This window comes from Pelophylax lessonae (genome assembly GCF_965119305.1).
Source record: "Pelophylax lessonae genome assembly, chromosome: 4".
Lineage (NCBI taxonomy): Eukaryota > Metazoa > Chordata > Amphibia > Anura > Ranidae > Pelophylax > Pelophylax lessonae.
Window position 1 is genome coordinate 190960328 of NC_138771.1, and position 26398 is coordinate 190986725.

The 26398-nt window shown below is 49.5% G+C and overlaps 1 protein-coding gene across 1 annotated transcript in view; it reads right to left on the minus strand.

The window, feature by feature from the left end:
* Nucleotides 1–1132: 1132 nt before the first annotated feature.
* Nucleotides 1133–26398, minus strand: part of SLC26A5 (solute carrier family 26 member 5) — a 136552-nt gene continuing 111286 nt past the window's right edge. The window contains exons 18-19 of the mRNA XM_082256604.1: nucleotides 10517–10571; nucleotides 1133–1471 (exon numbers count right to left, since the gene is read on the minus strand). Coding sequence (XP_082112730.1) covers nucleotides 1296–1471; nucleotides 10517–10571 — 231 coding nt within the window. The 3' untranslated portion in view covers nucleotides 1133–1295. The remainder of the gene's footprint in view (nucleotides 1472–10516; nucleotides 10572–26398) is intronic.

Genomic DNA, 26398 nt, shown 5'->3' on the forward strand with positions numbered 1-26398 from the left:
TCCACTGTTATAACACCATTTTAGGCCAGGTCAACATTATATAGGAAGGCTAGCTTAATACAGCTGTAACCGACAACTTCAGTTTGTCTTGTTATCAAATGTACCGGCAGCAGTCTCACATGCAGGCTCTCAGAACATTCATCTGTACACTGTAACATAGCAAGCATAACATTGTGTGAATGAATCCCAAGACAAATAGACATTACTGCCATTTTTACAGGTGTAGAGAACATAGATACTCACACCGTAACACTGTTGATGTTCAGGATCAAGGAGCATTACTAGGGTGATTTTTAGTAATGTGGATCCTTTAGTTTTGGTTAAATCTTAAAGAAATTGTCCCGTAATGCACCATGTAAACAAAAACTAAATACAGTTTAAAACCCTTAAACATGTAACAGGAAACCACTTTTACATACACAATCATTGAGCCCATCCTGATGAAAATAGCTTTCCTATTTTCAACATAATGGTGCAAAGTACAAGAACTGGTGATTTGAGGAGCTTCACAGTAGTGCGGTATTATTAAGGCTTCTGTGTTTGCTGTTCAATTTCTATAGCTATGACTTTACATGAATCACTACAAACAATGCACATCATTAACTGTGCACTTAGTATAAAGTATATGAAAAATAACCAAATATCTAGTGACCATTGTTTTGAGGTACCAAGACTTCTCCACATAAGTGTTTCAGTCCTTGCTTAGCTTAATGAGATTTTCATAATTTACAGGCCTGGAATGTGCTTCATTTTTGGCTTTGAAATAGGTGAACATTCCAACCAAATTCTGTAAGAAAAGCCAACTCATCACTCCACTGAGTGGGTGTCAGCCGTTCCTCTTTCATGACATGACATGAAGTTTCACGTCATGTCATCAACACCCACATCACCTGCTCAAACCACACATAGTGAGAGACTGGAAAGTGAAATGGAGATGTACTCAGGACAGAACACTAATATTAAAATGTAGAAAAGAGCAACTGAAAGCCAAAAAATTTAGGGGAGATAAAATGGTATATATAAATGGCTAAAGTTGCTCCAAGGGTATAAATATGTCTTTTAAACCATTTTATAAGAGCAAAATATAAAACACACTTTAATAAGCCAGTAGTGCTTATAGGTCTGTAACAGGGGCTGTAAAAAAAGCCAGCAATCAAATCAGCCCTTGAGCCTTATAGCAGGTTAAAGTGCCTGAACAAAGCATGATTTCCAAGTTAATAAAAAAAAAAAAAAAAAAATCTCATTTGTAATTGCTAGTTGGATCTGAGGCAATCAGTAGACACATTTTGGGAACATTAGACCTGGCTTGGAGTATCGGAGCTCAAGACCTGCTCTTCTGAAGATGTGAGAGCCAGTGATGAAGCTCTAAACTTGCAATGCATAACAGCATCGTGAATACTGTGAAAAATGATGTCTCTTCTTATATTCTTATCAAAGAAATTCAGCCTGGTTAGATCTTTTACAACCAGCCCTGTAAAATAAAATCAATAATAATAGATTTGAAGATTATTTTAATTCAAATCAATTCGCAATTATACAATACATATACAATTATGTATCCCAACAATAACTAAAAGGGCATTGGGGATTAAAAAAAAAACCAGGCTAAACAAAATAAAAAATTTAAAGAAGGATCAATAAAAGTGAGATTTAACATGATCTTACAAGCTGGGTTGTGTTGTATAATTAGAGGTATACAGTACAGCTGTGGCCGAAAGTTTTGGGAATGACAAATACAAATTTTCACACATTTCTGCTGCCTTAGTGTTTTTATATCTTTTGTCAGATGTTATTATGGTATTATGAATTATAATTACAAGCATTTCATAAGCGTCAAAGGCTTTCATTGACAAGTTTATGCAGAAAGTCAATATTTGCAGTGTTGACCCTTCTTTTTCAAGAACTTTGCAATTTGCACTGGCATGCTGTCAATCAACTTCTAGGCACCATCCTGGATGTGAGCAAGCCGCAATAGTGAGGGCGGCAGCCATTTTCCCTGTGCTTCCCCAATACTTTCTATTGGCACCATATTTGTGTGGCTCAGGGCTCTTCGGCCTCTAGTGAGGTTAGGTCACTTCCTCCTGCCATTTTCACTTGCTGCAGAGAAGCGTGGAGAGCGGTTTGTCCTCTCTCAGGCACAGTAAGGGGTTGTTTTGGTCTTTTGGGGCATTTCCTCAGACACATTTGCTTTGATCAGTTTATCTCCTTAGTAAAGGGGGACCCCAGCAGTAACGCAGGATTGCGGTCCGGCTGTCATTGTGGATTTAAAGGGCCAGTGTTCCTTTCTTTTTTATATCATTGTCATAATGGAGTCCCAGTATGACAATTTCCCCACTGATCTGGTGTGTGCATCCGGGACCTCCAGATCACCTTCCCTAGCATCTTTATCTGCAGCCATTGAAGCTCTGGCGTCCAAAGTGGATCTTGTCATGTTCCTGTTCAAAAAAGGCCGATGCCCTCTCAGTCTTCCGATTCAGAGCCTGATGTGGTTGCCACTGACACTGCCCTCCCTGAGGGTTCCCTGTCCTCACACTCTGACGGCGAGGAGGATGAGTCCTCCTCCGCTGCAGCGCGGGAACGCGCTTTAGTTGAAGCACTTGTTCGCTCTGTCAGGGAGACTGAATATTGATGATGAGCCCACCCAATCAGGAAAGCGGGTTGTCTTCAGCTCCCGCAAAGCCCAGAAGTCAGGTCAGGTTTTTCACTGTCCCGTGGAGTTTCACGATATCGTGAACGAACAGTGGCAACGCATTAAGCACCTGCTGGCGGTGCTTAAGCGTTTTCAACGCCGCCACCCTTTGGCGGACCCAGTTTCCAATCGCTGGACAGTGTACCCTAGGGTGGACCACACTGTTTCTAGGTTAAATAAATCTACGGTGGTGCATGTGGAGGAATCCCCGGTGTTTACAGACCCGATGAACAGGCGCGTGGAGTCACTTTTGTGCCACATGTACTTGGTGGCGGGCTCGCTCCTCAAGCCTGTGTTCGCTTCCGTGCTGGTTTCTCAGACAGTTACAGAATGGATCAAGGTGCTTAAGAGCAACTTGCTGGCCGAGTCTGTCCCCCCGACCCTCATTGACCTCACGGACCAAATGGCCCAGGCCATGGTGTATCTGTGTGATGCGGCCCTGTACGAAGCTCCCCTGGTCGCACGACTTTCTGCGGTGGCGATTGCACTCCGCCACATGGTGTGGCTTAAGAGCTGGTCGGCAGACCATGCCTCTAAGACGACCGTGTCTGATCTCCCCTATTTGGGGGGAACGTCTTTTTGGGGACTCCTTGGATGGGATGGTCAAGGGTCTCACAGAGGGTAAATGTACCCTTCTACCCCAATCTGCGAAGGGTAAAGCACCCCGCGCGCGGAGGGGTCCTTCCTTCAAGGCTCACCGGGGGCTTTTTCGTGCCCCAGGGGCGCAGGAAAAAGGCAAATCCTTCTCCGGCGGGAATAAGAAGTCTTGGTCAGGTAAGCCCAAGGCCGGTCAGTCCAGTGCGGTGGCCCAGTCTTCTTCCGCATGAAGGGACGCCCTCACCCGTTTCAGGGGTGGGGAGGGACGTCTGCTATACTTTCGGGAACCCTGGACGCCCCCGATTCAGGACAAATGGGTTCACAAACGGATACGTTCAGGGTACAAGATCGAATTTCGATCTCGTCCAGCAGACAGGTTCTTTCCATCAAATCTCCGTCTGTCTGCGGGTCGTTTAACGCAGCCCTCAAAATTTCCACTCGCCTGGTCGCATTTGGCGAGTGGAATTTATTTGAAAGCGAGTGTTCCAGCTTGGCTCAGGTGGTTACAGATCCGCTCGGCTCGGCTAGGGTGGGGGGCGGGTCTGCTCGGCTTTAGACAAGCCGCAGGAGCCGCCTTCCTAGTCATCTCTATGGAGGGCTGTGAGCCGCGCTGCACGCTGGGAAATGTAGTTTCCAGCACAGCCCCATGGATTCTCTTCTCACTGACATTCCGGACTTGAGCGAGCAGAAAAGATGCGAGTCCCAGGGCAGCGAGGAGGAGGAAGAAGAGTCAGCAGCAAGAGAGACTTCAAGGTAACAGCCTACTGGGTAGAAGTTTGTGCAGGGACAAGGGAGTAAGGGTCGGGGAGGGGGGGGGAAGTAAACAGAGGAGTCTGGCCATGTCTGCACACAGAGGAGGGGGAGGGAAGGGGGGAAGCATCCATCTCCACTGTACCATATCTGCAGTCTCTGTCTCCACTGTACCATATCTGCAGTCTCTGTCTCCACTGTACCATATCTGCAGTCTCTGTCTCCACTGTACCATATCTGCAGTCTCTCTGGCTGTCTCCACCGTACCATATCTGCAGTCTCTCTGGCTGTCTCCACCGTACCATATCTGCAGTCTCTCTGGCTGTCTCCACCGTACCATATCTGCAGTCTCTCTGGCTGTCTCCACCGTACCATATCTGCAGTCTCTCTGGCTGTCTCCACCGTACCATATCTGCAGTCTCTCTGTCTCCACTGTACCATATCTGCAGTCTCTGACTGTCTCCACTGTACCATATCTGCAGTCTCTGACTGTCTCCACTGTACCATATCTGCAGTCTCTCTGACTGTCTCCACTGTACCATATCTGCAGTCTCTCTGGCTGTCTCCACTGTACCATATCTGCAGTCTCTCTGGCTGTCTCCACTGTACCATGTCTGCAGTCTCTCTGGCTGTCTCCACTGTACCATATCTGCAGTCTCTCTGGCTGTCTCCACTGTACCATATCTGCAGTCTCTCTGACTGTCTCCACTGTACCATATCTGCAGTCTCTGGCTGTCTCCACTGTACCATATCTGCAGTCTCTCTGACTGTCTCCACTGTACCATATCTGCAGTCTCTGACTGTCTCCACTGTACCATATCTGCAGTCTCTGACTGTCTCCACTGTACCATATCTGCAGTCTCTGTCTCCACTGTACCATATCTGCAGTCTCTCTGTCTCCACTGTACCATATCTGCAGTCTCTCTGTCTCCACTGTACCATATCTGCAGTCTGTCTCCACTGTACCATATCTGCCGTCTCTGTCTCCACTGTACCATATCTGCAGTCTCTGTCTCCACTGTACCATATCTGCAGTCTCCGTCTCCACTGTACCATATCTGCAGTCTCCGTCTCCACTGTACTATATCTGCAGTCTTTCTGTCTCCACTGTACCATATCTGCAGTCTGTCTCCACTGTACCATATCTTCAGTCTCTCTGGCTGTCTCCACTGTACCATATCTGCAGTCTCTCTGACTGTCTCCACTGTACCATATCTGCAGTCTCTCTGACTGTCCACTGTACCATATCTGCAGTCTCTCTGACTGTCTCCACTGTACCATATCTGCAGTCTCTCTGGCTGTCTCCACTGTACCATATCTGCAGTCTCTCTGGCTGTCTCCTGTACTATGTATAATCTAAATAAAATATGATAATTTATGAGGGTGTGTTTAGGGGCGGAATTAGGGTCAGGCCATGGTAAGGGCAACTGGTGGCAAGTAACTCTTAAGGCCTGGCTAGTAGCCCAGGATTTGAAATTTTGAGCCCTGGTTTAACGGATTTCAAGGGGGCAGTGCAAGATCTTCTTTCTCACTGCGTTCTTATCACGGTTCCACAGCAGGACAAATTTTGTGGGTTTTATGCAAACTTGTTCACGGTGCCCAGGAAGGAGGGCAAGGTACGTCTGATTCTGGACCTCAAATCTCTGAACCGCTTTGTGCGGGTGCAGAAGTTCCGGATGGAATCTATCCAGTGGTGGGATTCAGCCGGTTCTCACCGGTTCTACAGAACCGGTTACTAAACATGTGGCAGTTCGCAGAACCGGCTTACTGCTACTGACCATCTGTGATCTGTCCTCTGTGTCCTGGCTGCGGCGCTGCTCTCTCTGCCTCTGTGTGAATCGTGACTGTCCTGTCTGTGGCTGCGGCGGCGCTCTCTCTCTCTGCCGGGAGCACTGGTTGCTAGGCTAGTGGCCGCCTAGCATCTAGCAACCAGTGACGTCACCAGGCCTTCTGAATCTGAGCCTCTTCTCCTCCAGCCAGGCCTCCTCCCAGTCCCCGCCTCCACCAGTGGCGAATCCAGGGGGGGGGGCATCGGGTCAATTGCACCCCCCGAAAAAAATATTACCCATGGCACTTACTGTGTAACTCTCCAGTCCATGGTCCTTTCTCCCCAGCAGGAACAGGCCAGCAGCGCGACGGAGCTGAAAGCTTCTCTTGTAGTCCCGCCGCCGCGCCGATGGCCTGTACAGCAGCCGTGGCCCGCCCGCAGTGAGTGCACTGGTTGCTATGCCAACCGCCGATTGGCGTCTAGCAACCAGTGACCTCACCTCGTCGCCGGTCTAAGGAGTGGAGGAGAGCGATGCCCCAGCATCCACAGCGGAACTTCCGAGTCCTTCCTCGCGCGCTGCCTGGCTCCACCCACCTCCTCCCTCCAGGCTCCAGCAGCTTCTCTCCAAGCAGCCAGCACCGAACAAGGTCCAAGGAGAAGAATCTGAGCAGTGAGCAGTCAGTGACTGTGATCTGTGACACAGAGTGACAGTGACTAGTAGTACAAAAGTAAGTACAATTTAATGGATGTATTAAAAAAAAAAAAAAGCTCTAGAAAAATGATTAGGGGCAATGCTGTGGGCACTCTGCAATGATTGGGGGCAATGCTGTTGCACTCTGCAATGATTGAGGGCAATACTGTGGCACTCTGCAATGATTGCGGGCAATGCTGTGGGCACTCTGCAATGATTGAGGGCAATGCTGTGGCGCTCTGCAATTATTGGGGGCAATGCTGTGGGCACTCTGCAATTATTGGGGGCAATGCTGTGGGCACTCTGCAATGATTGCGGGCAATACTGTGGCACTCTGCAATGATTGCGGGCAATGCTGTGGGCACTCTGCAATGATTGCGGGCAATGCTGTGGGCACTCTGCAATGATTGCGGGCAATACTGTGGGCACTCTGCAATGATTGTGGGCAATGCTGTGGGCACTCTGCAATGATTGCGGGCAATGCTGTGGCACTCTGCAATGATTGGGGGCAATGCTGTGGGCACTCTGCAATGATTGCGGGCATGCTGTGGGCACTCTGCAGTGATTGGGGGCAATGCTGTGGGCACTCTGCAATGATTGCGGGCATGCTGTGGGCACTCTGCAATGATTGCGGGCATGCTGTGGGCACTCTGCAGTGATTGGGGGCAATGCTGTGGGTACTCTGCAGTGATTGGGGGCAATGCTGTGGGCACTCTGCAATGATTGCGGGCAATACTGTGGCACTCTGCAATGGTTGGGGGCAATGCTGTGGGCACTCTGCAATGATTGGGGGCAATGCTGTGGGCACTCTGCAATGATTGGGGGCAATGCTGTGTTCACTCTGCAGTGATTGGGGCAATGCTGTGGGCACTCTGCAATGATTGCGGGCAATACTGTGGCGCTCTGCAATGATTGTGGGCAATACCGTGGCACTCTGCAATGGTTGGGGGCAATGCTGTGGGCACTGTGCATTGAAAGGGGGCACGCTGGTCTCTCTGCATTGAAAGGGGGGCACGCTGCGCTGGTCACTGTGCATTGAAAGGGGGCACGCTGGTCACTGTGCATTGAAAGGGGGCATGCTGGTCATTCTGCTGGGAAAGTCGGAACTGGTTACTAAAATTTTTGAATCCCACCACTGAATCTATCCGGTCGGTGGTGGCATCTAAGTCAAGGAGATTTTCTGGCCTTCATCAACTTAAAGGATAAACAATGGGTGAGAGGGTGACCAGCGCTATGGAGTAGTGAAAATATTTTTCAGGTGTAGAAGCTGCCACCAACCATGAACCTTTTTTTCCAGGAACCTTGCTCAGGACCCCATCCCCCCTTTGGAAGTCTATCCACTTTGATTACATTACTTTGTGATCCAAGGGTGAGTGCGATATCTAGTGGACACTATAGGTACAGGCACCTGTGTTCCACCATACTCACTTTTATTTTATCTCACCCATCACAGACATTCATATAAGCACAGTTGTTTGCATAGGGGATTTCCCCTTGTTTTTACTTCACTATATATTTCTCGGTTACTGTTTTTTTCAATTCTTTTACCACTCAGGTCATCGAGATCTTGGTGCACTATTTTAAAAGTACAATTTTCTTGCACTTCACAATAAATTATTTATCTGCACTTTGTGGTATCCTTTATAGCACATTTAGCACTTAACAAGGCTTATATATTTAACCCAGATATCTCCGCCATTTTGCACATCTGCACTTGCACCTCATCCTGCACATTTTTTAGATATTTATATATGGATTTGCGATCTGGGAATACCACTATTTTATAAGACCTTGGAACATTATATATACCAGGTAGCGCCGATTCCAACCGTTTATCTTAAAGGATGCGTATCTACGAAGGTCATCAGCGGTATCTCTGCTTCGCAGTGGCAGAGGAGCATTTTCAATTTGTGGCATTACCCTTTGGTCTGGCTTCGGCTCCCAGGGTCTTCACCAGGGTTTCGGCCCCGGTGCTGGCTCTGCTGCGCAAGAGGAGGATTGCGGTCCTCGGTTATCTGGACGATCTCTTGTTGAGGGCAAGCCCGTGTGCCACTCTGTCAGACAATCTAACGGTCCCGGTGCTCCAGGAGTTTGGGTGGAACATCAACTTCCAGTCAGTCAGTCTCAGCTACCTGGGCATGGTCCTGGACTCTGCCTAAACGAAAGTTTTTCTCCCAGAGGAAAAACTTCAAACTTTGCGGGGCGAGATCAGGTCCCTCAGGGACAACGATCTCGCCTCCCTGCGGAACTGCATGAGGTCCCTGGGGCTGATGGTGTTGGCTTTCGAGGCAATCCCGTTTGCCCAGTTTCACACAAGGCCTCTACAAGCGGAGATCCTTCCTAAATGGAACAAGGATCCACAGTCTTTGGACAGGAGGATATGTCTAAGCTGTCTCACGAGGTTGGAGCTATCGTGGTGGCGTCACCCGTTCTGAACCAGGGCAAGTCCTTTCTGCACCCATTGTGGACGGTGATCACCACGGATGCCAGCCTGAAGGGCTGGGGTGGAGTACTGGACACTCATTGTGTCCAAGGAACGTTGTCGGCGGAGGAATCCTCCTTGCCAATAAATGTCCTGGAGCTCAGGGTGATCAAACTCTGCCTGCTCCATTGGGCGACTCGGTTGTGCGGTTGCCCGGATCGGGTTTAAACTGACAATGCCACGGCTGTGGCTTACATCAATCACCAAGGGGGCACCAGAAGTGCCCGGGCGGCCGAAGCACGCGTTCTGGCTATCACCGCTGTTCACATTCCGGGACTGGAGAGCTGGCAGGCGGACTATCTCAGTCGTCAGTCCTTGGATCAGGGGGAATGGTCCCTGCATCTGAAGGCGTTTCGTCTCCTGTGTGCTCTGTCCTGCCGTTCGCCTTATCTGGTCGTTCATAGGGATAAGGTTGTTCTGTGTCCCAACCAGTCTTTTCTCCTTAAGGTGGTGTCTGCCTTCCACCTCAATGAGGATATCGTGTTGCCTTCGGTCAGGTGCCTCCTTTCCTGTGAGGGCACATTTCCACTAGAGCTACGAGTGCCTCTTGGGCTTTTTGCCATCAGGCTTCTGTGGCTCAGGTGTGCAAAGCAGCGACCTGGTCGTCGGTGCACACTTTTACAAAATTCTACAAGATTGACGTGATGCCATCCTCGGATGCTTCCTTTGGCCGCAAAGTTTTACATGCTGCGGTTTGTTGAAGAGATATGCTTTTATCTTCTTGGGGTGATTTTTGTTCTGGGGTTGGCTCCTGTTGGTTGAGCTTCTGTTGCACTGTTGACTAAGTTTTTTTTCCTGGCATTGTTGACACGTTGCCATTTTGTTGGTTGCGTCTCTTCCCACCCCTCACACCTGCACTGCTTTGGGACATTCCAATTGTGATGAAACTTGGAAGGGCTGCGTCTGTCAGAGGACGTGAGAGAAAATAGAATTTTTGTTAGAACTTACCGTAAAATTATTTTCTCAGAATCCTCTGACAGACGCAGCCCTTCCAATCTATTTTGGGGTTGGTTGTCTTCCTGTACTGCTTGCTACAAAACTGATTAGTAAACTCTATGTCTAGGGGTAATGTCTGAAGGGACAGCCCCTAAAGGTGTGTCTAGTGAAAGTTTTTTTAATGAAGTTTCACTACCTAGCCTGCTCCTGCAGAGGGCGCCATTACTAAATTGACAGACACAGCCCTTCCAAGTTTCATCATAGAGGACTCGGAGAAAAGAATTTTACGGTAAGTTCTTACAAAAATTCTATTTGTGTCATTCTCAAAACTTTTGGCCATGTCTGTATAGTGATAGTAAATCAAACAGAACTGTGTTTGCGGGTTAGTCGGATATATCTTATTTCACTTGAAAAATTTAAAAATCGTTGCTAAGAGCAAGGTTTCCACTTTTCCTCTACTGTGTGCTATTGTTTGGTGGACTGTAGTGTTTGAAAAGCATGCACTTTAGCAGAAAAAAATGGTTTGATTTGGGAATAAGAGCATGTACCATTCCCAGTCATTGCATGACATATTCCTGCCACATGTGCAGATACAGAACTTACCATTGCAACCAGAGAGGACGATATCAACTCCAACTTCTTTGTATTCCTTAATAATCTATCATAAACAGAAATAAAAAAGGTCAGCTTTAGTGTTTGTGTTAATAGACTTTGAGCTTGAGTTTATAGGCAGATGCAGTTTTCCTTTAGGTGTATTGGAGATCAGTTTAGGGCCCCTTTCACATGGGCGTTCATTTTTCTTTCACCAATGGATGGATGGATGAAAGACTGGACAGCAATGCACTCCTATGGGCAAACGGATAATCACCAGTTTATATCCAAGGGTGCTTCTGAAATCATTCAGATTTTACTGACAGGAGCATTTGACCTGCATTGAACCTTCTATGCTGCACTAACCTGTTTCAGGGCTTATTCACACAATTAAGTTCAATTGGCCATTGTGTGGCATGAGGTGGATTACCTTGCACTACGATAAAAAAAAAAAAAAAAAAAAAAAAAAGTACGGCTCGCAGTACTCCTTTTTTTAGCACACTCCACTCACACACCGCAACAAAGCTGTGGTGTGAACCAGTCACACAGGAGACCTTGTCATGTGGTGGGACTGTGCAGAAATAGGCACCCAACGCAGTCCCACCGCACCAAGTTTAAATAAACCTTAAAGCTGCTTTTGCATTTTCATTGACTTTGTATAGTGAGAAAAGCCGTCCTGAACTGTATTAAATATCCACTGACACAGAGCATTGTAAGCAGGATTTTAATATGGTACCATGTTTCCTCCCTACATGAAGGAATTTGAATGCTGTAGCCACCTCCCCTAGGAGGTGCAATGACTTGACACCACGGCCACTGCTGTAAACTGTTTGTATACAGAACTCTGTACCGAGGGGTTGTGGCCCGCACCAGGTACTGCAGCTCTTAGGGTACCACTGCCGATCCAAGTAAAATGTTAAACAAAATGATATCAAAAACACTGTGCCACAGGTTCCCTTTAAAACCCATAGTAAGCCACTCCCGCAGCTCTTCCCATTACCTAGTGCAAAATTGCACTACGATAGCAACCCAAAATGTACTCAAAGTGGATGAGCCCTAAGTGTTTAATATCAATCCATACATAAATACCAAAATTAGCGTAAACAACAATATATAAAATACCAGTAAAGTGCAATCAAAAAAAGGCCATAAAGTGTCCTAAGGAAGAAGTCCTTAAAACAAAGTGCTTTCTAATTTCTGTATAACGTGCTTTGCACACTTCATGCAAATATAAGGTGCTGTATCAAACTGCTTCTCCATGTCTCCAAGCAACAGAACCCTAGACCCAGGTATTGAGTGGGTCTAAGAGCGCTTTGTCCAGGCAGGATAGCGCTATGGCCTTTGCAGTTCAGAAATGGAAAGTCAAAACACAAGATCCTCATGCAACCCAATTCATAAAAAGCAAAAAAAAAAAAAAGGAAGAAGATATTCCACCCACATATCTTGCTGTCCCAGCCAGCATATTCCAGCAGTGTACTCTTTTGCAACCACCATCCATTCCTGAAACAATATGGTGGACCAGTGTACGTTCCACTCTCCCGGAAACACAGTCACATGTGACGTCAGACTTGCTGTGTCCCTGGCTCTACGCATTTCGCTGTCAACAGGAAGCTTGGACTTTTTTTTATTGCACTTTGATACTGGTGGCACTTTACTGGTATTTTGGATATTGTTTGCACTCATTTTGGTATTTATGTATGGATTGTGCATATGTATTAAACAGATAGCGCTTAAACACTAAGTAAATTAATGTCACAAACAGTTGCCAGTTTGACTGGTAAGTCACAGCGGCACTAGCACCTCACAACGCAGCAGTGCTGAATCACTCTGCTCCGACCCACCCACCCTACCCTTAGCCTTCCTTGACCAACACTGCAGCTACTTTTGCTTAGCAACAGTAGCTGCAATGTCGCTCAAGAATGCTTTTCTATGGGCCAGGCAGGAGAAAACGGAATTTTTGTAAAATCTTACCTGTAAAATTCCTTTCTCTTACGTCCTCCGACAGTCGCCGCCTCCTCTAAGTCATCACTGTTGGGTATTGACTTCACATCCGCAGGAGTAGCTAGGCATATAGACTTAGTCCAAAGACAAAAGGCATTAGCATATACACACCCATGAGGGCTGTCCCATCTGGTCAATACCCCCCCTGCATAACCACTCCCAACTCAGTTTTATAGCATAGCAGTAGGTAATAAGAACCCCAAAAGAGGGGCGGGGGCGGCGACTGTCGGAGGACTCAGAGAAAGGAATTTTACAGGTAAGATTTTACAAAAATTCAGTTTTCTCTTACGTCCTCCGACAGTCGCCGCCTCCTCTATGTCATCACTGTTGAGATGTCCCAAAGCAGTATAGACATGAGGGGTGGGAGACGCAACCGTAGAAAAGGCAACGCAGTACCCACATCAGAGAAAGGAACCTTACATGCACTGTAAGAGAACCAACTGGGCAACAGAAAAAAACAATGCTCAACAGGAGCAACAGCCCAGGAAAGCAAATGCCAACAGCCAGGGACCCAGAAAAAAACACAAGGGTCCATCATGGCACTGCCGCACTGAGAACCTTGCGGCCAAAGGAAGCATCAGCTGATGCCAGAACGTCTACTTTGTAGAATTTTGAAAAAGTGTGCACCGACGACGTCGCAGCCTTGCACACCTGGGCCACTGAGGCCCTATGCCAATAGGTCCAGGATGCACTCACAGATCTGGTGGAGTGCGCCTTAACAGGGAAGGGTGGAACCCGTTCCTTCAAGGCGTAAGCCTGTTCAATGGTCTGTCTGATCCATTTGGCAATAGTTGCTGCAGAGGCAGCCATGCCCTTCCGAGGTCCCTCAGGAAGGACAAAGAGGGAATCCGTCTTCCGAAAGGACTCCGTAGACGACAGGTAAACCCTGATCGCCCTGACAACATCCAAAGAATGCAGAGCAACCTCCTTAGGATGCTTAGGCTTCGTACAAAGCGAAGGCAGGACAATGTCCTCATTAATGTGGAACTCCGAGATCACCTTAGGAAGAAAGGAGGGATGCGGACGCAAAACCACCTTATCCCGGTGAATCCCCAAGTACGGAGAACGGCAAGAGAACGCTGCCAGTTCTGACACCCTGCGAGCCGAAGTAATCGCCACCAAAAAGGCAACCTTTTTAGACAGCAGAGGCAACGATATTTCCCGAATGTTTTCAAAGGGAGCACGCTGTAAGATGGACAGAACCAAGTTCAAGTCCCATGGAGGTAAGGGCTCCTTCCTGGGAGGAGCCAAATGTCGGACACCTTGAATGAAGGTGCGAACCAGGGAATGAGATGCCACAGTGCGTTGAAAAAGAACAGCCAGTGCGGACACCTGGCCTTTGATCGTGGCCAGCACCAGGCGCTGGTCCACTCCAGACTGGAGGAAGGCCAACACTCTTGACACCGAGTACGAGCGAGGGGAGAACCCCCTGGACTCACACCAGGCGAAATAAGCCTTCCAGGTACGGTAATAGATTTTACCGGAGGAGGTCTTTCTAGCCTTGACAAGGGTAGGGATGACCGCAGAAGAAAGACCCCTGTCCTTCAGGACCTGGGTCTCAACAGCCAGGCCGTTAAAGCCAGCGACCGTAAAGCAGGATGGAAGATCGGACCCTGAGACAGGAGATCTTCCCGCAGAGGCAGACGCCACGGAGGCGCCACTGCCAGGTGAACAACGTCGGCGTACCAGGACCGGCGTGGCCAGTCCGGAGCCACCAGAATCACCAGGCGCGGTTCCGAGACCAATCTGCGGAGGAACCGGGATGGTAACTGAATCGGAGGAAAGGCATACATCAGACGATACTGATGCCAAGGGGCTACCAACGCATCCGAGGCGTCCGCCAACGGATCGCGCGTTCTTGCCACAAACCTTTCCACCTTTTGATTTAGCCGGGATGCGAACAGATCCACGTCCCGGGATCCCCACCTCGCAAACAGCATTTGAAAGACCTCCGGGTGTAGGGACCATTCCCCCTGGTCCAGGGTCTGGCGGCTCAGATAGTCGACCTGCCAATTCTCCAAACCCGGAAAGTGAACTGCCGAGATCGCCGGGACATGAGCCTCGGCCCAAGACAGAATGTCGGTCACCTCCCGGGCCGCCCGAGCACTCCTGGTGCCCCCTTGGTGGTTGATGTAAGCCACCGCGGTAGCATTGTCCGTCTGTACCTGGACAGGACGGCCCCGAAGACGGCCCGACCACTGGAAGAGACAGAGCTTTATCGTTTGCAGTTCCAGCACATTTATCGGGAGGGAGGACTCTTCCTCCGACCAAGTGCCCTGGGCAGACAGGTTGCCCAGGACTCCACCCCAGCCCGACAGGCTGGCATCCGTGGTAATCACCGTCCACACCAACGGACAGAAGGACTTTCCTTCCGCCACCGACGGGGACTGGAGCCACCACAGAAGAGCCAATCTGGTCTGACGACTCAAGGAGTTCTGACTGCCCTGGGTCTTGAAGGCTTGCCCTTGGATTGGTTCCGAAAGGCACGAAAGGACCCCTGATTGGATCTAGGCGCAGAACCCCGCTTGCCTCAAAAGGACTTGTTCTTCGGGTTCTGGGGAAGCATAGTGCTCTTGCCCCCCGTGACGCCTTTCACCAGGGTGTCCAACGCCTCGCCAAAAAGGCGAGAGCCAGCATAGGGAAAATCAGCAACTGTTTTCCGTGAGGACTGGTCAGCCGACCAGCTCTTCAGCCATATCAGTCGCCGGTTAAGCACCGCGACACTAGAGAGGCGAGCCACTAAGGGGGCCTCATTCAAGGCCGCATCACACAGATACATGACTCCTTGGTGGATCTGATCCACCATTTCTAGCCGGGCAGGCGGAACGCCATCAGACACGAGATTGCTCCTAAGCATCTTAGTCCAATCAGCCACCGTCTGAGCAACCAGAACGGACGCGAAAACAGGTTTGAGCAACGAACCCGCCACCGTATAGGAATGGCGAGCTAGAGACTCCAACCGTCGGTCCGTGGGATCCCGGAAAACCGGGGTTCCTCAGTAGGAACCAAGGTAGCCTTGTTTAACACGGCCACAGTGTGATCCACCTGTGGAGGCACACACCATCGTGATTCCGTAGCCGGCGCAAAAGAATAAAGCAATTTGAACCGACTAGGTATCAGGAATGGACGTTTCAACGTGCGCCACATTTCATTAACAGTGTAATGAAACTCAGCTGGGCAGGGAAAAACCTGCGCCGACTTGCGGGTCCTGTGCGTCCCAAATGAGGACACAACGCCCGGAGGACAGGGCTCATCCTCTAAATGTAAGGTTTCTTTAACAGAAACAATTAACTCATCCATGGTCGCCCGTTCTTCAGGTGACCCTGGGGAGGAGGCATCAACCCCCTCCATCTCAGCCTCCCCCTCAGACCCCGGGGGGTCCAAGGATGAGCGGGACCCTGAAAAGGGCACGCTCGCAGCAGCAGCCATATCCCCATCTGAATCAGAAGAGAGAGACAAACTGGGCCTCTTTTTTGCAGCACGTTCAGACATCAGCATTTCCATATTAGACACCAAAGTCGCCACCACAGCAGCCAAATCGGGTCACAGCGGGGCCACAGGAGAACTGGGGACCCCCACTAAAGCTGGAATTAGAGAATCCATTGCTCAAAGTTCACAGAAAAAAAAAAAACAGTGCAATAAAATGTGTACTGCCCCTTTTAGATTGCTGCAGAATGCGCAGCCCACCGCTACAGCTACAGTGACAAAGACCCCCAAAAGGAGAAGAGAAAACTGAGCCAGAAGCGATAATACAGAGGAATATTGAGAGCGATAACCTGCAGAGCCCGCAGAGTGTTGCCACCGATGTCCTGCTGAAGTAGGCTGAACGGTCGCCACACAACGTCTGCACCCCCAACAATGCACCGAAGTGACACAGGGAAGGGGACCCCCACACATACAGAATCTGCACAAGCGATCCCTGCAGGGGCCGCATCAGGGAGTCACACAGGCACAGACATGGGGGACACACAGCAACACAGACTGCCACCCCAGACAGAGGCCCCACACAGAAGTACTTACCTGTACCAGATGGCGTGGAAGCCTCTATGCACGGAAAACCGCTGTCCTCACCTGACAGGGAGTGCCGTGAGCCAGGGACATTACACTGCAGCACCGCAGATGTGTCCTGTGAGGTAGCCACCTCATGGCTGCATCCCTGCAGCGAACAGGGATGGGTCGTTCGTAATGCCAGGGCGAACCATAGCTGAACGCTCGATGGCGGGCTGGGGGTCCATCTGACCCTTCTGCCCTGGGGAACCAGGGCGGTCAGTCCGAATCCCAGCACCGCATGATCCATCTTTATCCGAAGAGAAGACTAACACTAGAAGCTGACAAAATAAACAGCTAGTAAAGTAAGAAAAAAACTGACATTTTCAAAGAAAATCAAATAAAAGATTATGAAGGCTGAGACTGAAGCCCCAGCACAGGGAAGCCTGACTACTCCTGACGCTAGGCAGATTAAAACTGGAGTTGGGAGTGGTTATGCAGGGGGGGTATTGACCAGATGGGACAGCCCCCATGGGTGTGTATATGCTAATGCCTTTTGTCTTTGTACTAAGTCTATATGCCTAGCTACTCCTGCGGATGGGAAGTGAATACCCAACAGTGATGACTTAGAGGAGGCGGCGACTGTCGGAGGACGTAAGAGAAACAGTCATTCAACACTGATGTGCTGCGAGGTCATCTTCTCCTGCCACATGCCTTTCTGACAGAAAGTGGGGCAGCCTAGCCGCAGCACAAATGTAAAGGGGAAAGCCTGCCTCCAACTGTAAGCACTATATTAGGAGAGGGGGTTATGTGGCGAAGGCCCCTGGACTAGGGAGGGTTGTAGAGGAGGCTGTGGACCAGGAGAGGTGGCTGTGCGAAGAAGGCCATGGACTAGCAGAGGTGAGTGTGTGGAGGAGGCCACTAACTAGGATATGGGGGTGTAGAGCGGAGTTCCTGGGCAAGGAGAGAGGATGTATGGAGGCCCTGGACTAGGCCAGCGGGTGTATGGAGGTCCTGGACTAAAAGAGGGAGTAAGAAGGCTCTGAAGCAGGTAAGAGGGTGCCTGGAGGCCCTGCTTGATTCAGGGATAAAAAACTTGGACCTAAAGCCTGGACTAAGGGATAGCCTGCCTGGGCCCTGGAGTTCACAACATACACTAGATTACCTAGTTTTTGGACGCCTGCCGTTACACCCACATGAACTTTAATGGCATTCCAGTCTTAGTCCGTAGGGTTCAATATTGAGTTGGCCTACCTTTTGCAGCTATAACCGCTTTAACTCTTCTGGGAAAGCTGTCCTTTAAGGTTTAGGAGTGGGTCTATGGGAATGTTTGACCATTCTTCCAGAAGCGTATGTCTGTGCTCTTATTCACCCCAAAGGTTTTCTATCGGGTTGAGGTCAGAACTCTGTGCAGGCCAGTAAAGTTCATTCACCCCAAAACTCGCTCAGCCATGTCTTTATGGACCTTTCTTTGTACACTGGTCCAAATCATTTGGTGTGGGGGGGGGGGGCATTATGGTGTGGGTTGTTTAGGGGTTTGGCTTGGCTCCTTCGTTCCAGTGAAGGGAACTCTTAAGGCGTCAGCATACCAAGACATTATGGTGAATTTCCTGACATTAAATACCTAGCATCTCCTCTTTACAGCCATCTGACCCACATAATTAGGCCTTGTTCACACACGAGGGATAAGCATCTGCACTCTTTAACGTCAATTGGGATGCAGTGGCGGCACAGACCCAAATGCACCAAGGGTTCCAACTAGGGATCGTCCAATTATCAGCAAGGGCGATACATCGAGGGCCGATATTGACTTGCCGATATATCTGTATCGGCCCCGAAACTGGCCGATATTGCAAATATTGAGTGAGAAGGCTGGAAGTTAGGGAGCGCTTCAGGTAATAATTGAATTAAATCAGTCACAAACACCTGATGGTAAACGGCGTAGTGGTGGGAAAAAACTACACAGTTTATTGCATAAAATCAATAGACGTTAAAAACACACACTGGTGGGATGTCGGGCTGAGCCTGTGAACTTGCCCCCACCGCCGATGTACTGATAGCCGATGTGACAGGGCTCTAGGTGGACCAATGGTACACAGACCGATACAGGAAACACTAGCGCCAGACAGCTGAATCGGTGGCGGTGCGGGAGATGGCGTCACTCCACCGGCAAGAGTCATGGTGACAGGACCGTTGGCTCTTCCACTGCAAGAGTCGTAGGCTCTTCCTGTCTCTTGCAGGCGCGGTGGAATGACGTCATCTTTCTCTGCAAGAGTAGCTGTCAAGTCATGAAAAAAAAATGTTTTTTTAAATGTATGAAAATATCGGCCAATATCAGCCGATACCGATATGCATTGGCAAAAATATTGGTAACGGTATCGGCAACGAAAAACTGATATAGGGCAATCACTAGTTCTAACGCGCCCACAATCCGGTGCTGCATGCTGCACGCCATTATATTTCCTCTTGCAATTTTTTTTTTGGGGGGGTGTAAAAAAAAAAAAAAAAATGATGGGCCCTGGGTGCCGATAGTGCTAGGTACGCCACTGATGGAGGGTGCGAGTCGAGGGAAGAACAATGCACTGGAGGAGTGAAGGAGGAGCTATGCAGATGCGCTTCTTCTAGTGACACCGCTATAGGCAGGGACAATTTTTTTTTCCTTTCAGTGACACCACCGGACATTTCTGTTTTTCAGTGACACCACCAACCCAGGGACAATTTTTTCTTTGCCACATATTTGTGCACCTATTGTAAAGTGTTCACTGGTGCTATTTTAATGCATGTCACAAACCACCATTTTGGCGCTCACCACTATTGGCCTCACTGTCCTCTTCTCCATGCAAAGGGGGGGGGGGGGGGTGTGTTCATGTGCAATGTCCCCCAAAAACACAGGCTGCGTCTATGGGGGACACAGGCTGCATTTATGGGGGGCACAGGCTGGATGACAGCGGGTAACACAGGCTGCTTTTATGGGGGACACAGGCTGGATGACGGCGGGTAACACAGGCTGTATGATTGGGGGGACAGGCTGCATGATGGAAGGGACACAGGCTGCGTGATGGGGGACACAGGCTGGATGACAGCAGGTAACACAGGCTGCATGACGGCAGGGACACAGGCTACGTTATGGGGGACATCACGCTGCCTGTGTTCTCCGCCATCATCCAGTCCGTGTCCCCCATTACGCAGCCTGTGTTACCCGCCGTCATCCATTCTGTCCCCCATCACGCAGTCAGTGTCCCCGCCGTCATGCAGCCTGTCCCCCATCATGCAGCCTGTGTCCCCTATAAACGCAGCCTGTGTCTCTGCGCTGTTCACAATTGTGCTTTTTTTTTTTGGAGAGAACTAGAAAATCCCAGCATGTACTTTCAAGCTCAGATTCAAATTTTTTTTTTTGAGGAACTATAAATCCCAGCATTCCCTTTCAGGCTTACTTGTACAAGTTACTGTGGGGGATATAGCACTGTGCAGGGGTCACGATTTGCCAAAAGCTCCAACTTGTATAAATTACTGTGGGGGATATAGCACTGTACAGGGGTTATTATTTGCCAAAAGCTCCAACTGTCCGCGGGTGCATGCGCTGTAGTATTATACTGGGCTGCCGAGAAGTCCTTCCAACTCTTCATGCACGGAGTTGGATTGCTCCGTGAACGGGCATTGCCGTTCGCGCATGCGCAGTAGGTAATTGTACTCTGCATTTTTTTTTTCTTTCTATAATTTCTATAAAAAGTCACGCTAACTTGAGTGATGGAAAATAAAGTCCATAAAGTCCATATAAATCAGGAACACAGTGTCCAAACAAGCTCCCTATGGGTATACGCTTACCAGAGTTGGTAAATCAAAAGGCAGGTTCTCAGAAGCAAATCTCGTCCCTTTGATAGTAGACTGGAACAGATATCTCGCGTAGACTCAATAAAATTGGAGGAAAGATAAAAACGCAATAGCGTAAAACCCAACAAAAACGGATGAACAAATACACCAGAGTGAGTGACTAACAACTGGATGAATAGTGTGAACTCCACCAGTGTATGAGAATCAGAAAAAAGAGGAATGCTCTAAAAGGGACACCTATAGGTACCCCTTACCAAAGGTAGCTGAAAAACATGCAGTCATATATTGTGTGCAATCCTGTAACAGCCGGTGTCGCCTCTTACCACAATGTAGAGATGTGTTTGCCAATGTGAATGGAAAATCCTAAATAGGTGTCTTCTATGTAGATCACCACCAATATCACTCGCCTCTTACCAGATAAGAAATCAGATTGAGCCAAATAAAGCAAGAGAGTCAAGTATGACAGGACGCCAGCCTTCACCAATAGGATTTGCCTCTTACCCTAAGGAGATGGTAAATGAGCCTAAGGGAATGATGAGCTTCACGGAACCTGCAGTGGACTCCAGGGCGTGTGACTCCAATATAACCAGGGTAATCACCACCAAATGAAAGAAAAGACTTCCATAGTGTAAAACCATACGATTTATTTGAAGAGAAAAGAATAAAACTTGCAGAAACGAGGAAATGGGGAGCATGTATATCAAGGCCGCCGGCCGGACGGTCTCCGCTCGTCCGCACTTCCTGGTCGCGATCAGATGACGTCAGTACGCCGTGTCCTTACGACGTTTCGTCACAGATGACGTTTTCAAAGGTGCGGACGGCGTACTGACGCCATCTATTTAACCAGAAGGGATGGGGCTGGGCCACCGGAGAACAATGAGGACCGCTCCGCCATCTTAAATATGGGAATGGGGCATCCAATTCATGGTACCACAATGATATCCGGGCACAGTCTAGCATCCCTAACTGTGCATAACAAGCAAGACAATTTGAACAATCCCGCTCGCTGCAGGTTACATAAGTAATTATCTGAAGAAACCATATCGGACATCGAGTACAATATTAAGTTGAGAACACCAATTAATGGCAATTAAGAAAGATGCACGGTCTCCCTGCAAAGAACCAAGCAAAGTCTCGATTACACATTACATCTTTAGTAAAGGCTAATTATACCAAAATAAAAAGGAAATAAAATTAAAAAGTTAATGTATTTGTCGATCCTAAAGACGGTGTCATCTAAACCCAAACGAGTCGGGTCAAGCTCCACATTAACTATAGCAATATGATTGCAATGCCATCTAGTGGCAACAAAAGGAATTGCAATTTCTTTGCAGAGAGCCATACTTAACATAGTATAGTCAGTGAAGGCCACATTGTAATGAAGGGTAAAAATTATATAAAAATATCCAAATACAATTAAATCCGATCCAAGGATAAGCTAAATAGATAAGTACAAGTACATATCTTAACAGTAAACCCCTTTAAAGGTAACAATAAGACTGGGTGTAATTCTTATTTGCAAAGTATAAGAAAAATTTAAAAATTAAACCGGGAGATCCCGGAAAGGTTAAAAATAATAAAAAACGGAATTTTTGTAAAATCTTACCTGTAAAATTCCTTTCTCTGAGTCCTCCGACAGTCGCCGCCCACTTCATATTCATCACCAATGGGGTTATGTCCTTTATTCCGTAGGAGTAGCTAGGCAATAGAATATGTTAGTACAAAGACTTTTAACATATCCCACCCCCAGGGGGTGGTCCCCTCAGTACATAACCCTCCACTTCCTGTATCCAACTCAGTTTCAGTGGAATAGCAGTAGAGAGTACATCAAAACCCCAAAAGAGGGGCGGGGGCGGCGACTGTCGGAGGACTCAGAGAAAGGAATTTTACAGGTAAGATTTTACAAAAATTCCGTTTTCTCTTACGTCCTCCGACAGTCGCCGCCCACTTCATATTCATCACCAATGGGGATGTCCCAAAGCAGTGTAAATATGAGGGGTGGGAAGAACTCAGCCGCGCCCAAGGCAACGCCGTCTCCCCATCAGAGAAAGGAACCTTACCAAAGGAAGGAAACCAGTTGGTCATAAGAACAAAACACTCGCTCAACAGGAGCAAGAAAACCCAGGGAAAAAACAAAAATCCCAAAAAGCCAAAGAACCCGTAACAAGGGCTCTAGGAAACTGCCGCACTAAGAACCTTGCGGCCAAAGGAAGCATCAGCCGATGCCTGAACATCTACTCTGTAGAATATCGTGAAAGTGTGTACAGTCGACAAGTCGCCGCCTCACACACCTGGGCCACAGAGGCCCCATGACGACAGGCCCAAGACGTACTCAGAGATCTGGTAGAGTGCGCCTTCACAGGTACAGGGGGAACTTTCCCCCTCAAAGCATAGGCCTGATCAATGGTCCGTCAGATCCATTTGGCGATTGTAGAAGCCGACGCCGCCATACCCTTCCGAGGACCTCCCGGAAGGACAAACAAGGCATCCGACTTGCGAGAAGACTCAGTCGATTTGAGATAGACTCTAATCGCCCGGACAACATCCAAGGAGTGAAGCAACACCTCCGTCGGAAGCTTCGGCTTCGCGCAAAGCGAAGGTTTGACAATGTCCACATTGAGATGAAAGTCCGAAACCCTTTTTGGAAGAAAAGAAGGGTTAGGTCGCAAGACCACCTTGTCCAAATGCACAACCAGACACGGAGACTTGCAGGACAAGGCTGCCAGCCCCGACACTCGACGAGTCGAGGTGATAGCCACCAAAAAGGCGACCTTCTTGGATAACAAAGACAGCGAGATCTCCCTGAACCTTTCAAAAGGAGCACGCTGCAATACTGATAGAACTAGATTCAAGTCCCAAGGGGGAAGAGGGTCCCTCCTAGGAGGGATCAGATGACGTACCCCCCGCACAAAAGTGCCAACCAAAGAATCAGATGCCACAGGCCGTTGAAAAAGAACGGCCAAAGCAGACACCTGACCCTTGATCGTGGCCAGCGCCAGACGCTGGTCAACACCCGTCTGAAGGAAGGGCAACACCCTAGACACCGAATAAGTGTCAGGAGAGAAACCCCTGGATCCGCACCAGGCAAAATACGCCTTCCAAGTACGGTAATAAACCTTCCCCGAGGAAGACTTCCTCGCATTTATTAAGGTGTGAATGAACTCAGGGGAAAGACCCCTGTTCTTCAGGACCTCGGATTTAACAGCCAGGCCGTCAAGACCAGCGACTGTAAAGCAGGATGGAAGATCGGTCCTTGCGACAGAAGATCTTCTCGAAGAGGCAGACGCCACGGGGCGTCGATTGCCAGATATACGAGGTCTGCGTACCAGGACCGGCGAGGCCAGTCCGGTGCCACAAGAATCACCGTGGTCGGTTCCGCGAAGGAACCTGGACAGCAATTGAATCGGTGGGAACGCATACATCAGTCGGTACTGATGCCACGGGGCAACCAACGCGTCCGACGCGTCTGCCCGAGGAGCGCGCGTCCTTGCCATGAACCGTGGTACTTTGTTGTTCAGACGAGACGCGAACAGGTCTACCTCCGGAAGACCCCACCTCGCGCACAACATCTGGAAGACAGCCGGGTGAAGGGACCATTCCCCCTGGTCCAGGGTCTGGCGGCTCAGATAATCCGCCTGCCAAATTTCCTCCCCCGGAATGTGAACTGCCGATATTGCCGGGACATGCGTCTCGGCCCAAGACAGAATCGCGGCCACTTCTCGAGCCGCCCGGGCACTCCTGGTGCCCCCTTGGTGATTGATGTAAGCCACCGCCGTGGCATTGTCCGTCTGCACCCGAACCGGGTAGCCGTGAAGATTGTCCGTCCAACGACGAAGACAGAGGAGTATCGCTCGCAGTTCCAGAACGTTGATCGGAAGGGAGGATTCCTCCGTCGACCAAACACCCTGGGCGGACAGAACGCCCAGAACACCACCCCAGCCCGACAGGCTGGCGTCCGTGGTGATCACCGTCCACGAAAGGGGACGAAAAGACTTGCCCCCCGATACTGAGGGGGATTGAAGCCACCACAGAAGAGCCCTTCTGGTCTGAGAACTCAATGACATCTGGAGATCCAGAGACTGCGGACGCCCGTCCCACTTGGACAATATCTCCGCTTGGAGATCCCGTGTGTGAAACTGGGCGAAGGGAATCGCCTCGAAAGCCAAGACCATCAATCCCAGACACCGCATGCACGTCCGAATGGACGAAGATGGAACGTCCCTGAGGGACCTGACTGCCTCCTGAAGAGCTGCGAGTTTTTCTTCCGGCAGGAAGACCTTCGCCTGGACAGAGCCCAGAATCATACCCAGGTAAGAAAACCGAACCGATGGGCACAATGTCGACTTTGGAAAATTGATCGTCCAACCAAACTCCTGCAGTCTGCAACGTGACGGACAGATCCTTCTCCAGACTCTGGCCGGTCGCAGACCGAACCAGAATATCGTCCAGATACCCCAGAACCGAAATGCCCTGGGCCCTCAACAAAGCCAGAACCGGTGCCAGCACTTTGGTGAACACCCTCGGAGCCGAGGCGAGACCAAAAAGGCAACGCCACAAATTGGTAATGATCTTCCGCTATGGCGAATCGAAGGTACCTCTGGTGACCCTCGAAAATCGGGATGTGAAGATACGCATCCTTCAAGTCGATGGAAGCCATGAACTCCCCCGGAACCAGGGCAGCCACCACCGACCGCAGGGATTCCATGCGGAACTTGCGCACCCGCACAAAGCGGTTCAGCGCCTTCAAGTCCAGAATCGGACGCACCTAGCCCTCCTTCCTGGGCACGGTGAGCAGATTGAAATAGAACCCTCGAAATCTGTCCCGATGAGGCACCGGGACCACCACTCCCTGAGCCCTCAGGTCCTGCACCGCTAGATGCAGGTCCCGCAAACGCTCCGGGGATAAGAGAAGACTTGAGGGAAAAAATCTGCTCTCCGGCCGAGAGAGAAACTCGATCTAGTAGCCAGATCGAACGATTTTCTGTGAATTGGGTGAGGGCGCCCCTTCAGGCCGCACTGTTGTGGGCCGCAGAACCGGATTGGCCGGACTTTTGCTTACCTGCCCACGGCTTCTTGCGGGAGCCTTGACCCTTGGACGGCTTGCCCCAAAGTGTGACCGAAAGGCACGAAAGGACCCCTGAGGGGGCCGAAAGAAAGCATTCTTTTTTTTTTTTTTTTCCAGGAGCCGTCTCAGTCTTGTGGGATTGAGGTAAGAGCGTGCTCTTACCCCCCGTGACCCCTTTAATTAGGGCATCCAGGGATTCGCCAAAAAGGCGAGAACCATCAAAAGGCAGATTGGCCAAGGTCTTACGTGAAGATTGATCCACAGACCAACACTTCAACCAAACCAGGCGGCGAGATAACACCGCCACACTGTGTACACGTGCAGCCAACGGAACCATATCCAGGTCCGCATCACACAAATACATGACACCCTGGTGGATTTGATCCACCATATCCAAAGTCGCCTGGGGGGCAGAATCAGCCACCAGGACACGCCTAAGCACCTGCGTCCAGCTCGCGACCGCCTGGGCCGCCATAAGTGAAGCAAATAAAGCTTTCAACATAGAACCCATAATAGAATAGGTACAACGGGCAAGGGACTCCATCCTCTTGTCCGTGGCATCCCGGAACACCGGGGTGTCTTCAGCAGGAATCGCAGTGGATTTGTTCAAAACTGCTAACGCATGGTCCACCGGAGGTGGGACACACCAACGCCCATCAGTAGCGGGCGTAAAAGGATAGCGCAGCTTAAACCTACTTGGTACAGCAAAAGGTTTGCGTATATTACGCCATCGTTCTTTCACAGAGCGCTGAAAATCATCAGTGCATGGAAACATCTGCGATGATTTGCGCCTTTTCTGCGTCCCATAAGCCGCCAAGGCAGCTGGAGGACGTTTCCTCCTCCAACGCAGAGTTTGCTTGATAGAAGCAACCAATTCATCCATGAGTGCAAGCTCTTCAGACGAGCCAGGGGGAGAATTATCAACCCCCTCTACCTCAGCCTCCATTTCTGACCCTATAAGGTCCAGGAAGGAACGAGACCCCGATAAGGAGATCTCTGCCACAGCAGCC